At 43.9% G+C, this 15,439-nt stretch overlaps 1 protein-coding gene across 4 annotated transcripts in view; it reads right to left on the bottom strand.

Moving 5' to 3' along the window:
* Nucleotides 1–15,439, bottom strand: part of MASP1 (mannan binding lectin serine peptidase 1) — a 139,374-nt gene that overhangs the window by 47,853 nt on the left and 76,082 nt on the right. For 3 of the 4 annotated variants that reach the window (XM_029615771.1, XM_029615772.1, XM_029615770.1), the window contains exons 9-10: nt 11,036–11,173; nt 8,861–8,935 (exon numbers count right to left, since the gene is read on the bottom strand). In XM_029615771.1, the coding sequence (XP_029471631.1) occupies nt 8,861–8,935; nt 11,036–11,173 (213 nt within the window). Of the gene's footprint in view, nt 1–8,847; nt 8,936–11,035; nt 11,174–15,439 lie in introns of all 4 variants that reach the window. The other variant, XM_029615773.1, reaches the window with a different exon arrangement.

Here is a 15,439-nt window from a genome sequence, read left to right on the forward strand (position 1 = left end):
GGCCATAGGGCCTTCTTACTTCTTGCCTTCTGGTTTATCTAGGCCTTGTCTTGCTCTGTGGCCTATCTAGACTTCTCCATTATGTTGCCCCTTGGGGCTTTTCCTGCCTAATGCTGCCTTTGGGCCTTTATGTTCCATGTTCCACATTGTCTCTCCCTGTCCCGTCCTGTCTTAGTCTAGCTCCAGTTCAGTCCTCACCTCCACTCAACCTCCAGTTCCAGCCCCTACCTGAACTCAAGCTCCAGTTCCAGTCCTTGCCTGCACTCAAGCTCAGTTCCAGCCCTTACTTGCTCTCTGTTCCTGTCCTAGCCTTGCTCCAGACTCACCATGATGTACTGCAGCCGCAGAGACCTGCTGGCCTCCAGAACTCAAGGGCTCAACCTGCGGGGGAGGGGGCTGGTTAGGCAGAAGACTGGCTCTAGCCTTGCCCTGCAGTCCTGCAACATTATGTTATCGTGAATGTTGATCTGTGCTCTGCGTCAATCATGTGATAGAGAATGTTAACTAAATACCCTGCATTTTAACTTTTCAAAGGACTAGGATTTAAAAAGTAAAATCAAAATAAGAAGGGTTTTTTTTTATTATTTTAAGGAGACTTTTTAAATACTGAAAACAACCTCACATAGTTTGCCTGACATCCATATGGTTTGCCGAGGGTCATGTGTAATGAGAAAGAAGGAAGTCTTTTATCCCCATTAACATGCATTGACATAAATAATAGTTTGCAAGACAGAGAAAGAAAAAGTCCTGAATGTGCAACTGAACCTCCAGCTGCAGAACAGATGCCACTTAACCTATAATCATGCATTGTCTTTGAGGCTTGTCATCTGTGGCTGAGCGGAGTCTGCACAGGCTGCCTTAATGAGCTCTTTCATAGAATGTCAGAACGTGCTTGGGACGCAGTTAGGCAGGAAGAAGGCGAAACGCGGAGACTTCGCCTGCACTCCGTTAGATGCATCGGGTGGCGATCGTGGATGCTCCCATTTTCGTCACATTTCCAGGATCCCAAAATGCCATTTCTGTTTATCTCGCACAAAGTACCATGGGAGATGGAAGGAATCGGTAGCTCAGCATTTAGCTATAAAAAGCGAGCATGCTGCAATGGAATTTAAGTCAAGGAGAGGCATAATATAAGATATGACAGACTAGGGGCTTCTAAGAATAAGGTGATCAGATGACTCGTTAGCCGAGATGTTTTGTGTATATACTGTATATGCACAGGCTGGCTACTGAGTGAGTCATCTCCAGAACAATTTTTCCCCTCAGTTAAAGCTGTACCAAGCACTGCCACAATTAACATGTTGACCTCCCTCCGTCTCCCCTCTTTCTGGGCAGTCAGGTTTAGTGGTAGTGATGGACAGCCAGCAGTATGGAGACACGGTAAGCATACACTCCCCGGTCTCTGCAGCTCCTCCTTCTCCTCCTACATTTCCTGATTACAAAGGATGCGCTCGGGAAAAACAACCCAGGGGGCAAGGGGCACGTATTCACTGTGTTCCCACCCGTGGCTGGCCTGCTACTAGATTACCCATAGTGCTCTTCCCCAGGAAACTGAGAGGAATCTGGGAACGCAGGAGAGAATGGAGTAGAACTTAAAGCAAAGGAGGAGGGAGAGGAGAGGAATTCACGGGCAGGTGGAGATGAAGAACATCCTGGTGGGAGAGGAGATGGGAAGAACATGAACCATGATCTACATACAAGTTTTATAAGTGTTTCAATTTCATGGAAGCCCTATTATTACAGATGTAAGTAAATCAGGGACGTTTAAAATATAAAAATACATATTTAAATGAATATCCCTCATGATTCCAAACGTTTGCCCCGTTTCTCTGGAGGTTAGCAGGGTTGGTCATTGTAATTATAAGCCAGAAGCTTAAGATATTGTTTTTGCTCTGACTAGCAAATGGTGACTTGTGAATTACTTGGCAGGACCTTGGTTGGTCAGATAGAGAGCGGCCAATGCAAATGCTTTCCTTTGAAGCCTGCAGAAGTCCTTCACACCTATGCATATGTTAAATTACCCTCTGGCTGCATTACAAAGGGGGGGAGGGGGCATGGCTGGAAGCCAGTGGTATGATCCCCTGAACTGCAGTGACACCAAGTGGACCTGGCTACAATTGCTAGGATAAAATGGGTATTTCCGCAGAAGGAAAATTTTGAGTTGAATGGACCTATGGCAGTTCTTGGAATCAGAACTTGGAGTGTAATCCCAGACCAGAGCCAATGAGGAGCAGGGGAGTGTTTGCTAATGAAATTTTTAAATTAGATATAAAAGAAAGGTTATCTTTTGAGTACCATCAGACAGGCAGAGCGAGGAAAAGACAAAAGGTCAGGAAAAACTTGAAAATTACACTCTTTTCCCTTACTACAAAATAACAAACCATTGCTTTCTTGGCACTGCTATATGATTACTATTTTACAGACTAAGGCTATGAGGAAACGCTTCAGTCTATGTGCAACTGCACTTTCCTTTGTGGTAGCAGCCATGTGGCTGGGGTAAGAATGCTAATTGGAGTCCTACCTGCCAGAAATTGTGGAAACAGAGAGACAGACTGTTTCTTAAGAGATGGCTGTTATACCGAAAAATCAGTGACCCCCATGACTCCTCTGATGTGTTTCAGTTCATGGTCCCAAAGACTCTTGAGAGGGAAGTGTTTGCAGCTAAGCATGACCGGGATGGACACTTTGGAGCAGAAACTACCTTGAGGAACCTGAAGAAGTTGTACTATTGGGTCACAATGTCTGTTGATGTACCTGAGTGGGTTAAGACCTGTAAAAGATGTGTTCTTGTGAAGGACATATTCCCCATAGAATGCACACTCCTCCAGTGTATCAATGCCTCATATCCACTGGAAGTAATAGCAATCAATTGTACTGTGCTAGATCGATTCCACTGGAATGGAAAATGTTCTTGTGCTGACAGACATGTTTACTAGGTATACATTGGCCATACTAATTCAAAAAGTCAGACAGCAAAAACCACAGCAAAGGTGATAGTGCAACATTGGATAGCCCATTATAGCTGCTTTTCTCGCCTACACTCTGATCAAGAGAGGAACTTTGAATCTGCTACAAGAACTTTGTAAGTTGAATGGCATGGAGATGAGCAGAACAACCCCCTATCATCCTGAAGTGAATGGCAGGTGTGAGCGGTTCAATTGGATACTACATGACTTGCTCAAGACACTGTCCACTGAAAAGAAGAGAAGGTGGACAGAGCATTTTCCAGAGTTAGTGATGGACTTTAATGGGAATGTGCACAGTTCAACTGGATAGGCCCCACATTGCCTTCTGTTTGGTAGTGACTCACAATTACCATGGGATGCAGTCTCTGAACCAGACACTGAAGAAGAAGAGTATGCAATGCTAGATGACTGGGCGATGTCTCACAGAAATAGGCTAAATACAGCCTGTGCAATAGCAGAGCCAACATTGAAGCAAACTGGAGAGATTCAGAAGAGACACTATGAATGAAGGTCCAGAGGTGCACTGATAAGTGTGGGTGATAGGGTTCTCCTCAGATGACATAACTTCCTGTTATCTGTACCCTCTTGTTTGATGTAATTTCCAACTTTGGTTCTATGTAAACCGACGTGATATGTACTTGTACAGGAACATCGGTATATAAAAGCCTTAAATAAATAAATAGACATAAGATGCTAGATGTCTGGGAATCTGCTCCCTATGAAGCGATTAAATTGTTTGAACCCCATGAGAATACATTTAGAATACATTCAAAGTCTTGGGAGACAAAAGTTGTACACTGAAACCAAATTAAGCTGTATGTAAGACAATATAATGGTTAGGAATACTGTAAACCCACCTGAGGATGCAATTTGGCAAATACAGAATTCTAAGATGATAGGGGAAGATGACTCAGATTCTGATCAAATCTGGCTAGTAAAAAGAGACTCAGGAGCTCCAGGGGACAAGCCAGGAACTGTACTTGATGGTGCTGATGGCTTAGAACCTGAAGGCCCAGAGGGAGAGATGGAACTTGAAAGAGAAGACAGTGCTTCTGGCAGCTGAAATTTCAAGGAGGAGCTAGCTTGCGGAAGAGTATTGTACCACGATAGAAAGGAATGAAGCAGAGAATTCACTGATATTAGTGTAATTATTTGATATAAGGCCTATAGGTTCAGAGAACAAATATGCCATTTTTCTTAACCTGCTTGTAACAAAAAAACAAGTCTTGAGATCAGATATATTGAAAGAGCAGTTACTCAAAGGCTAACTGTGCAGATATCTGAGGAAAACAGGACACTAGCCTCTTGGCTACACTTAACTGCTTGTTGTTGTGATAACTGATAGTTGGGGGCCTCAAAGAGCACATGGGAGTGGCCCAGAAGAAACTGGAGCACAGGTCAGCAGAATTAACTTAAAAAGAGCAACATGAGACAGCCTGTTTGAATTCAGAAAAAAACAGCTTGGAGGAAAAGCTTTGGAACGTTACCAGTGGCTAATGACATGACCGATGAGCTGATCTGATTTACCAATGCATTGTGTTCCCAGATTTTCCAAAAATGCATCACATTGGGAACTGTGAGAAAGTGTTTTGTGTACATATTTTTTAAGGCAATCTCTAATCGTGTATTTTTTTTTGTATTTGTATTTATTAAAATTTATTGAACGCTTAACACAAAATAGGCCTAAGCGATTCACAATAAAACAAGCATAAAATTATTAACAAAACATAAACAGAAAAACAACATAAAATAGAGATCCAACCACCATCAACAAAAATTAACCATGGGCCTGGTACAATAGAAGGTTCTTCAAATGGAGTCTGTATTTTTTTTAGAATTGTCCTACAGACAGAGATCACCTGTTGAAACCAATGTCAGTACAGACTAGCCATAGGCCTGCTGCAGCTTATTGTTTATTCTCAGGCTTATAAGTAAACTTCTATACTTAGCAACGGTAACATGGAATAGACTTAGTTTTGGGGTACTTGCCAGGTTCTTATGGCCTGGATTGGCCACTGTTGGAAACAGGATGCTGGGCTTGATGGACCCTTGGTCTGACCCAGTATGGCATATTCTTATGTTCTTATGTATGTAATCTATGACAAAATAATCACCAATTTCCTACTCACTACAGTTATTTTGATGAAAATGCAATCAGAGTGTCTACATTTGTTCTTTGTATACCAAAGAGTTGTGGATTTATTTATGATGTTATCAAGTTGAGTTTTGGGTTAATGTTGAGGGTTTCCAATATGTGAACAGGTAGATGTTAAGGAAAAAGATAGCAGATCAAAAAAAAACAAACTTCACATGTATATATGTATTTAATTTAATTTATGATTTAAAAGGATGTTGTATCACAGAGGAAAAAGACCTCAGAACCTCTATGCCTGTTCTAATTAGAACAAACTGATATTTTTGAGGTTATTCCAATCATAGGTCTTAAAAAACCTCCAACACCTCATTTTTAATTTTATTATTCGAAAAATAATTTTTTATTTTTCTATGTTGTTTTTTTAAAAAAAATATATCTTTGCCATTTCGTCGCTCAACAGTGGATCCAGAGAACTGATTATTGTATCACAGTTGTTTAGAGCTGCTGAATGTATCAGTCAAAGAAGGAAGAAATTTACACCTCCATGATTATAATTTTTAAGAATATTTCACTTATCTGAGTCATGAGCAATGGATTGACAAAGATATTTAAAAAAAAAACAAACCAACATAGAAAAAGAAAAAATGAGATGGTTGGAAGTTTTAAGACCTATGATTGGAATAACCTCAAAAATGTCAGTTTGTTCTGAGGTCTTTTTCCTCCGTGATACAAAATCCTTTTAAATCATAAAATTAAATTAAATTAAATGCATATATACATATGAAGTTTTTGTGGTTTTTTAATGCTGAAGGCAACATTAATTCTTAGTGGGGAGGAATGTAAACCAAAAGCTTAAGATATTGTTCTTGCTCTGACTAGCAAATGGTGACATGTGAATTACTTGGCAGGACCTTGGTTGGTCAGATAGAAAGAGGCCAATGCAAATGCTTTCCTTTGAAGCCTACCAGAAGTCCTTCACACCTATGCATATGTTAAATTACCCTCTGGCTCCATTACAAAGGGGTGTTGGTGCCATGGCTGGAAGCCAGTGGTATGATCCCCTGAACTGCAGTGACACCAAGTGGACCTGGCTACAATTGCTAGGATAAAATTGGTATTTCTGCAGAAGAAAAAGTTTGAGTTGAATGGACCTATAGCAGTATTAGAACTTGGGGTGTAATCCCAGACTAGAGAAAATGAGAAGCAGGGATCAATTACTAATGAACTTTTTCAAATTAGATATAAAGGTTGTCTTTTGTGTACCTGTCTGATGGTAAGAGGAAAAGAGAGAAGAACATAACAATGAGGTGAGGTTCTTAGCCCAGCCACATGGCTGCTACCACAAAGGAAAGTGCAGTTGCAGATAGATTGGAGCGCTTCCTCAAAGCCTTAGTCTGTAAAATAGTAATTATATAGCAGTGCTCAGAAAGCAGTGGTTTGTTATTTTGTAGTGAGGGAAAAAGAGTGTAAGTTTCAAGTATTTCCTGTCCTTTTGTTTCATTTATGGCTAGAAGGACAGTATTTAGAATAGTATCTGCATACATTCAGTATCAGGCTGACTTAGTTGCAGGGAAATTCAGAGGATTTGTCATGATTTTATATAGTGTAGAAAGGGAATTTATAGATATATTTTTTTGTGAGAATCGGGACTTCCAATCTCCTGAAGCAAGTGGATGCTGCAGCTGAACCGCGCACAAGATTTCAAGCATCTGCGTCAGTTTTATCAGTGGAGAAGCTTGTCTAAAGAAAATGAAACAGAACTCACGTGAAATTTAACTGAGAACTTATATTATTATTCTGGCCAGAATTTAGGTGGGAGTTTGAAGTATTTCGCAAGTGAACTGAGATACAAAGTAGAGCTAGTGATTTTTCTTTTATATTTTGCAACCTAATTTTCCTCACTTTTCCATGTTAATAAAATCTTCTTTCTTTTTTATTATAATGCCATTTGTCTGTGTTTGCTATAGAAGAATCCTAGGGGTAGATTTTACAAATCTACGCGGGATTTTATAAGATACACGTGGGGGTCAGCGCGCACAAGGGGGTGCACATTTGTGCACTTTCGCGCGCCAAGCCCTGCACGCGCTGCCTTTCACTTTCCATTCACCCCTCGCACCTTCCCCTACCTAACCCACCACCCCGGCCCTATCTAGACCCCACCCTACCTTTATCAGAAAAGTTACTACTGCGCGGCAGGCCTCGACACAGGCCGCTGTGTCGGGGCACTTGGCCACGCCCCCGGATTGCCCACACGTCCCCGAACATGCCCCTGATCGGAAACCACGCACCCTGGCAACGCCCCCGACCGCCCCTTTTTGCAAGCCCCGGGACTTACGCGCATCCCAGGGCTTGTGCGCGCCGCCGAGCCTATGCAAAATAGGCTCGGTGCGCGCAGGGGTTTTTTAAAAGGGTTACGTGCGTACCTTATGCACGTAGCCCTTTTAAAATCCGGCCCTTAATGCGCTGTGTAACTGTGCATGCACTGATTTTAAATGCACTACTTGCTGTAGCTACATAAGGTGGGCTTTATGTTATCACTTATTGTCCTATTCTCTGCTCCAGCCTCTCCTCCCCACCCCTGGGTGAACCTTTAGTCGTGTGGGCGCATTACATGTGTCTGTCCCTAAACACACAGCTGAGAGGTGGAGTTATTTTTATGGCCCCCTCCCACAATAGGGGAGAGGTTTACATAATTTATGGGTGAAAGCATAGAATTATGAGACCCAGACACCCGTTCTATCTCCGTCATGCATGGTCTTCAGTCTGAAAGCCACTAAAACTGTCCTTTGTCCTCTAATCTATGAAATCCAGGGGAGAATTTATGTCGGCCAGAGCTAAGTAGCTTTCACACTGCAGGGGAAAATGTAGTAAGCAGAAGACCTCCAAATATTTGGCAAAGAAAGGTCCCTAGGATCAAAATTAAGTTGTCAACAATGGATATCAGTGGTGTTAAACTCCTTTTGTGTCACGGCATGCCTAAACAAAGATTTGATAGTAAAAGTTTCTCTTCTATTAAGGCCAGGACTGTTGCATGCTTAAGTGGGATCCCTTCTGTGGATTTCCACTGTCAGAAGAGGTGACGTGAATACTGCAGTAGCATGAAATACTTTTCCAGCCCAGAGGCCCATTCATAAAAGTTATCCAGCTGAAACATCTGTGACAACATCTGTCGCGGTGTGATTTGCAAACATAGGCTGAAAAATAATGAATCTGCAACATTTGAGGGGATAAAACTGCTTCACTCCAGCAGTCAGGCTGAAATAACGGCAGGATTAGAAAGCAAATTAAAGCCTATTGAAGCCTGGGATGGTCTTGTTGTGCGAGATGAGAGGAGAGTGTAGCAGGCCAGTTATTTATAACGTCTCATGTTAAATACACCAAGATACGCCATGGAAAAAAACTGTTAGAAAAATACTCCTATTAATCTCTGTCCCTGCAGCTGCTGGCCCCAAAGGAAGTTACATCCGGTGGGCATTTTTCTGCCAGGTCATCGATCTGGAACCTTCTGGGGCTCACGCCCCTTTCCCCATTGCAGCTGGAGAGGAAGGTGGAGGGCTGTCGCTGGCCCCTACCTACTTCTCTTTTTCCTGTTTTGTTTTTTTTTTTAGAAAATTACCACCATCTGCATCCCTTTCAAAACCAATAGAGAATGATTGTCCCAAATCAAATGAGGCACTTTTTTTTTTTTACCAAATCTGATAATCTTATATAGTTTTTGACGGAAGACTTTAGTGTACAGTTTAGACAGAAGTGCGTATTAATGGTCATGCTTGAGTTATTGCTTACTTCTCTGGCGTACCTGGCTGGCATGTTGGTGTTTTGGTTCCTAGTTCTGGGCTCGTCCAGTTTCCTCCTGCTTCACAGGTGTATGTGCCTGAAAGGCCAGATATACGCATACAGGTTAGCAATCTACAGAGAAATTAAGATGTCTTTAAAAGCCTTTTTTTCAAATGAATTCAAGATACAACTCAATGCCCGCTCATAACACACTGCAGAGAGTATTCGCAAGGTTATCTCTGGGGTTTTCCTGGTACTGTCATGCCATGGGGATGTGTGTGAAAGGGGGCAGACTAGGGAATAATCTCAGGAAATATTGTTTTACAGAAGGGGTAGCGGCCTCATGGAACCTCCTTCTTTTGGACGGTATCAGGATTCAAGAGACAAGCACAGAGGACCTCTGAGGGTATGAACCTGAGCAGGACATGTAGGTGGGCAGGTTGGATGGGGTGAATGATCTTTATCTGCTGTCATGTTCTATGTTTCTATAGAACAATGCCAGAGTCACAAAAATCACTATTGTTGCATAAAATCAATACAATAAAAAGGACTCATACTGCACACTACTGGCCCGTGGGACCTTCCTTGCTTTTTAAAATAATCATCGGTGCCACACTGCCAATATATTTTCAGTTATTTTTTTTTACAATTTTTTAATTTTTTTTTTGCAATTAAAATAAAGGTGAAACCGCACACATCTTTGTCTCTTTTTTCATGTCAGAAACAGAAATCCCATAAGTCCCGACGTGCCATGCTTCGAGCATCAATGTGTTCTCTGTAAGACTGGTATACATTAAATTGCATCCAGACTTAAGGCTCCTAGGGCAGGAGTCCGAAAAAAAAAGGATGCACCCACTTCCTTATAAAGTGTGTGTGTGACTTTTTTTTTTTACAGGGCTGGTTCTTCCATTAGGCAAACTAAGTGGTCACCCTGGGCGCCAAAACGTGACGCCACAAGAGAGAAAGTAAGGGATGCTGGGTAGATGTGGTGGAGGCAGAGAGGAAGCTAGGTGGGTGGGGGAGTTATGAAGAGAGGGTGCCGGGTAAATGGATGGAGAGAGAGGGTACTGGGTAGGTAAGGGTAGGGTGGAGAGAGAGGATTCTGGTCAGGTAGGAGGTGGAGAGATGATGCTACAGAAAGGTGGCAAAGAGTGTCTTATCTTCTTACTGAACTGAGGGGATATAATAAACTAAATCACATGGAAAGTTGAGCAGGAAAGACAGCCAGCTCTGGAGCTCACTAATCTCTGAAATTGCTCCATTCACAGGACTGCTGGCAGACGGCATGAAGGGCTGGACGGCCTGGATAACTGGTTTAGGATTATGTAGGGTTCCACTCACCAGTTTCCTTTTGAGATCTGGCCCATGCCAAGAGTAACTGAAAATCATTCCTGACTGTTGGCTGTTTAGTGCCTTGATCCGAATGCGCGAGTGTCCTAGTGGACAGGTGGCCAACAGCTGTCGCAACTAACTTTCATTGACAACTCTGGTAGTGCAGGGAAGTCAAGCAATGAATGGGCCACGAAAACAAAACAACAACCAATGTCCCTCCTGCAGCGAGGATCAGGCCACTTGGTCAGGTCACGGCAGGCACTTTGCAAATTAATCCCATTAAGGGCCAGATTTAAGAATGATGCAAAAAGCAGGAACAAGCTTCAGAACAGAACATCTTTGCCTACGGAACTTAACTTTGTATAATGAACTGGAACCGGAAAAAAAAATGTAAAAGTGAACCCATGTGCAAAAAGCACAGCAAGGCTTTGGTGCTTTCGGTCTGCTCAGGATGTTAAGTGCAGATGCTGAAGGGCAGACACTGAAACCTGAACCCAGGGGAGTGTGCGTGAGAGTCTGGAGTCAAGATTCACCATTGTGCATTTCTAACCAGCTATTAGGAGGAGAGTAGTCCAGTTAGGAGTCTGAAGCTAATTTCCAAAACATAAATCCAGATAGTACTATAAAGCTCCTCAGACTAGAAACGCAGAACTGCTTGTGCACCCTGCAGCCTCTGCCTTGCCCTCTAGGAGTTATATTGGTCTGGAAGAAAAAAGGATCCTTTTATTGGCCCAAACTGAACTCTTCCATGATGATGATGATGATGATGGAGCCCAAGTCAGTCCCTCCTTCGTCTGTGACCCTGCGTACCGTGCACGTATCGCACGTGCTTGCACACCTGGTTCCCTTAGTGATGCACGCTTACCAGTAATGTTTGGGACCATCTCATAATACGGCTGCTGGCAGGAATACCGCACGCTTGATTGGTAGGTGGTGAGATTCTTTGCAGTGGAGAACGTGATCAATCCATTTTCTAGGTGAGCCGGAGATCTGCAGTCCACCACTAAAATGAGCAAAAGCAAAGCAGAGCTCAAAAACCATGCTAGAAATGCAAGCGGCTGATACATTTTAGGCAGAATTTTCAGTTGAGCTACACAGAATATGCAGGCGTACACGTGATGTAATGTGCTGTTCCTACGAACGGGGCAGCTGTCTAGAACATGGTACAAAAGATGATATAGTAATGACAATTTACATTTATACAGTGCCTGTATCTGTGTTGCAGTCTGGGAAGCTGCAGTCCCGGTGTGGACCCTTGAGCCGAACCAGCCTGGGTAGAGTAGCTCGGGAGGCGGAGTCTCAGGCACAGATCTTCACCCGGGAACCAGGAACCCCCCAGGAGGAGCCCGTAGGGTCCTAGAACCTTGGGACTTAAGAGACACAGGTACAGGTCTTCACCCGGGAACCAGGAACCCCCCAGGAGGAGCCCGTAGGGTCCTAGAACCTTGGGACTTAAGAGACACAGGTACAGGTCTTCACCCAGGAACCGGGAACCCCCCAGGAGGAGCCCGTAGGGTCCCAGAACCTTGGGACTTAAGAGACACAGGTACAGGTCTTCACCCAGGAACCGGGAACCCCCCAGGAGGAGCCCGTAGGGTCCCAGAACCTTGGGACTCAGGAGTAAGGTCTCAGTCTCTAGGAAAGGCCTGGGAAAAGGTTAAGTCACAGAGTCCAGTGGCAGGGAGCAGGTAGGCCCAGCGAGGGCAGGACAGACAGATAACTGGAATGGTGTTTGTGTAACCTCGTGGAGTATGACCGGCACAAGGCAGGACCGGAGCCAGCAGCGTGTAGAGACTCAGACTTGGCAGGGAGTAGCAGGAGAAGAAACCCAAGTCAAACTGGCAGCCAATGGAAACAGTCCTGGGAACAGACCGGAGTCGGAGGCTGGCGGCAAACAGGAGCAGAGTCGGGCACAAGCTGAAGTCGGTGGCTGGCTGCAGGCAGAGGCGGAGTCGGGTACACGCTGAGGTCAGAGGCTGGCGGCAGGCAGAAGCGAAGTCAGGAGCGAGCAGAGGTCGGTGGCAGGCGGCAGGCAAAAGCGGAGTCAGGAACGAGCAGAGGTCAATGGCAGGCGGCAGGCAGAAGCGGAGTCAGGAACGAGCAGAGATCAATGGCAGGCGGGAGGCAGAAGCGGAGTCAGGAACGAGCAGCGGTCAATGGCAGGAAGCAGTGCAGCAGAGATGCAACTAAGAACTACAAGCAGTAGCGACCCTCGTTGCAAGGCAATGAGAAACCCGATGAACGCCGGTTAAATCAGGCTTGGGGCGTGGCATGGTTAACTCAGGCGGAGCCAGACTTCCGGTGAGCGTGCGTCCATAACGCGCGTCCTTGCGCGCACGCGGGGCCGCAGAGAGACGGCCCAGCAATGGCGGACGCCCCATAGACCCAGCAGAGCCGCGGGAGCGGCGTTCCTGGCATAGAAGGTGAGCCCTGAATACGGCAATTAGGGGGGAAGCGGTGGAGACCGCAACAATCTGCACAGGATCCCAAAATGTTTTATAAATGTAGTATGTTAGAAACATGCATGCAGTCACCTCTAGGCTGGAGAGCCTGGAAGGAATTTTCTGGTGCTGGAGTGTCCGGAAGCCTTCAAAATGCTGCTAATATTATTTTCCCATTTACAACTGGGTGAAGTAGTGAGACAAAAGTGATTCCCCCAGGTTCACAGAGAGTCAGTATCAGAACTGGGATATAGAATTGAGACACAGGAAGACTGTAGTTGCCAAGCTGGTTTAAACTATATAATTTTCTTTCCTCCTTGTTTAACTTGTGCTGGTGTTTAGCTGTCAGACTGATTTAAGTTTAAATATATATGTTTTATCTCTTTTTGTTCAATGAATCTGTTGCGGCTGGATAGAATCTGCCACTGGGAATTCGAACCTTAATCTTTATTCCCACCCATCCTAACCCAACACCCAGCCACCCCATTGCTTTTTTCCCCATATATAAACTCCCTAAATGTTACGGTGGGTGGGCTTTCTTTTCCTGCAAGGCATAAGTCATACCTGTGCATACCATTTCCTTGCTTTCTTGAAGGTAATAGAATTCTTGTGTTTGCTAAGTTTAGATTGAACTACCTTTGTTTTAACTGCTTAGAAACTTTCAGTCCCTGAGTTAGAAAAATCAGAAATATGCAAACTGCAGTTTAGTATAGGGATGGAGCTACTCAATCTTCTGCATTGAGTACCACATGTTTGATAATCTTTCTACTGGGCAGAAATTATGGGGTAGATTTTTAAACATACTCGCATGTGTCAATGTGGGCGCGCTACCTGGCGTGCGCAATTTTATAACATGCACGCGCCAGAATAAACTCACCAGAATAAAGGATTGCTACGTTAGCCAGTTACATGCTAATTGTAAATTGTTAAAAGTAATACAGCAGAAAAAGGTATATGTACACCGTTCTTCGTTCAAGATATTCGGGGCTGCTGCTGTCCTATTCTGATCACAGCACACCCGAGGCTTTGGCAAAGAATTTTAACTCTTGGTAAATCATCTCTTTGTAACTGTTCCTTTTGGTTATCAACCGACGTGATCTGAATTAATTTGATTTAAACAGACTTAGTCTGAATTTATCTGATCTAATCAATTAAATTTATCAGTTGAATTTAATTGTATACCCTTATGTAAAATAAAAATATATTCTTCTTTAGAACCACTCATATATATATATATATATGAGTGGTTCTGATTCCATATTAATTTACTGAGCTCAATAAATGCATTAACTTTTAGGAGTTCTAATGTGTTTAACATGTCACATGATGTTTCTAATGCCAGGAGAGTAACTTTTAACGCGTAATCCGTTAATAACAATTCTCCCCTTAAAGATATCTATCGGAACAAGGACCCGAGACAGTATTCACTCCAGGGAATTCGAAAAATACAAAATTGCAGACCTGCAACTAGTAATCTATAATTTATCATTCCAATCTGCCTCTGGACCTAAGGACTGGAGGGAAGCCAATACAATACCAGTTGTCAATAAGTGCCCCCAGGGTGTCCTAGGTAACTACAGACTGGTGAAGCTAAACTCTGTGCCAGATAACAAAATTACTAAGCATATGGATAGAAATGGCTTAATGGGGGAGAGCCAGTATGGATTTAGTAAAGGAAGGCTGTGCCGTAATCTACGTTTTGAAAGGGAATACGTGTCTCATTCGACACAGTGTATTTGGATTTTGAGAAGGCATTAGATGAAGTCCACTGCAAGAGACTAAAAAGTCGTGAGAGCGGAGGTAATTTCTAATCTGCACAGGTAACTAATAAAAAATAGGAAAGAAAGCAGTTTTCCCACTGGAAAGAGGTAAATAGAGGAGTGACACGGGGATCTGTACTGAGGACCAGTGGTGTTTAATTTCTTCCGTAAAGATCTGGAGAAAGGAGCAATGAGGGAGGTGATCAGATCACAAAAATGTTCAAAGTAGTTAAAACACAAGGAGACTGCGAGGCGCTACGTAAGAACCTTGCCAGACTGGGGGAACCTGGCATCGAAATGGCAGGAGCAATTTAATGTGGACACGTGGAAAGCGACGCACACGGAGGAAGAATAATCCCATCTACGGGGGGGTATACAATGCTGGATCCAGCATTAGGAGTCACCACCCAGGAAAAGGATCTTGGGGCCAAGCTGGAGAATAATACCTCGAAATCCTCAGCTCATTATGCATCTGCATTTAAAAAAACAAAACAAAAACAAAACAAAAGCAAACAGATTCTGAAGAGTCAGGCTGAAACGAATGGAAAATAAAAGCGAGACTCTCATAATGCCTCCACACTGATCCACGGTGCGACCGCACTTTGTGTGCAGTTCTGGTCGCCCCCACCTCAGGAAAGATCTAGCAGAATTAGAAAAAAGTACAGAGAAGGGCACCCAAAATGATAAAGAGGATGGAACGGCTCCCTTATGCAGACAGGCTAAAGAGGTGAGGGCTCTCCAGCTTGGAGAAGACCGGGAGCAGGTGCCGGCGCGTCCATTAGGCGAACTTCGGCGGTCGCCTGGGGGGGGGGGGGGGGAGGGTGGCAGCGCAAGGGTCACCTAGGGCGCGCCCAGTACCCTTGCACCGGCCCTGACTGGGAGGGGATGTGATGGAAGTTTCTAAAATCATATAATGGGGTGGGAAAGATAAACAGTTATTTATGCTTTCAAATAGTAGAAGAACCAAGGGATACTCCGTGAAACTAACAGAGAGCAGATTTAAAGCAAACGGGAGAAAAAAAAAACCATTTTTTTTCCACTCAGAGTAGAATCAAGCTGAGGAATCTG

This window comes from Rhinatrema bivittatum, chromosome 9, assembly GCF_901001135.1.
Source record: "Rhinatrema bivittatum chromosome 9, aRhiBiv1.1, whole genome shotgun sequence".
Lineage (NCBI taxonomy): Eukaryota > Metazoa > Chordata > Amphibia > Gymnophiona > Rhinatrematidae > Rhinatrema > Rhinatrema bivittatum.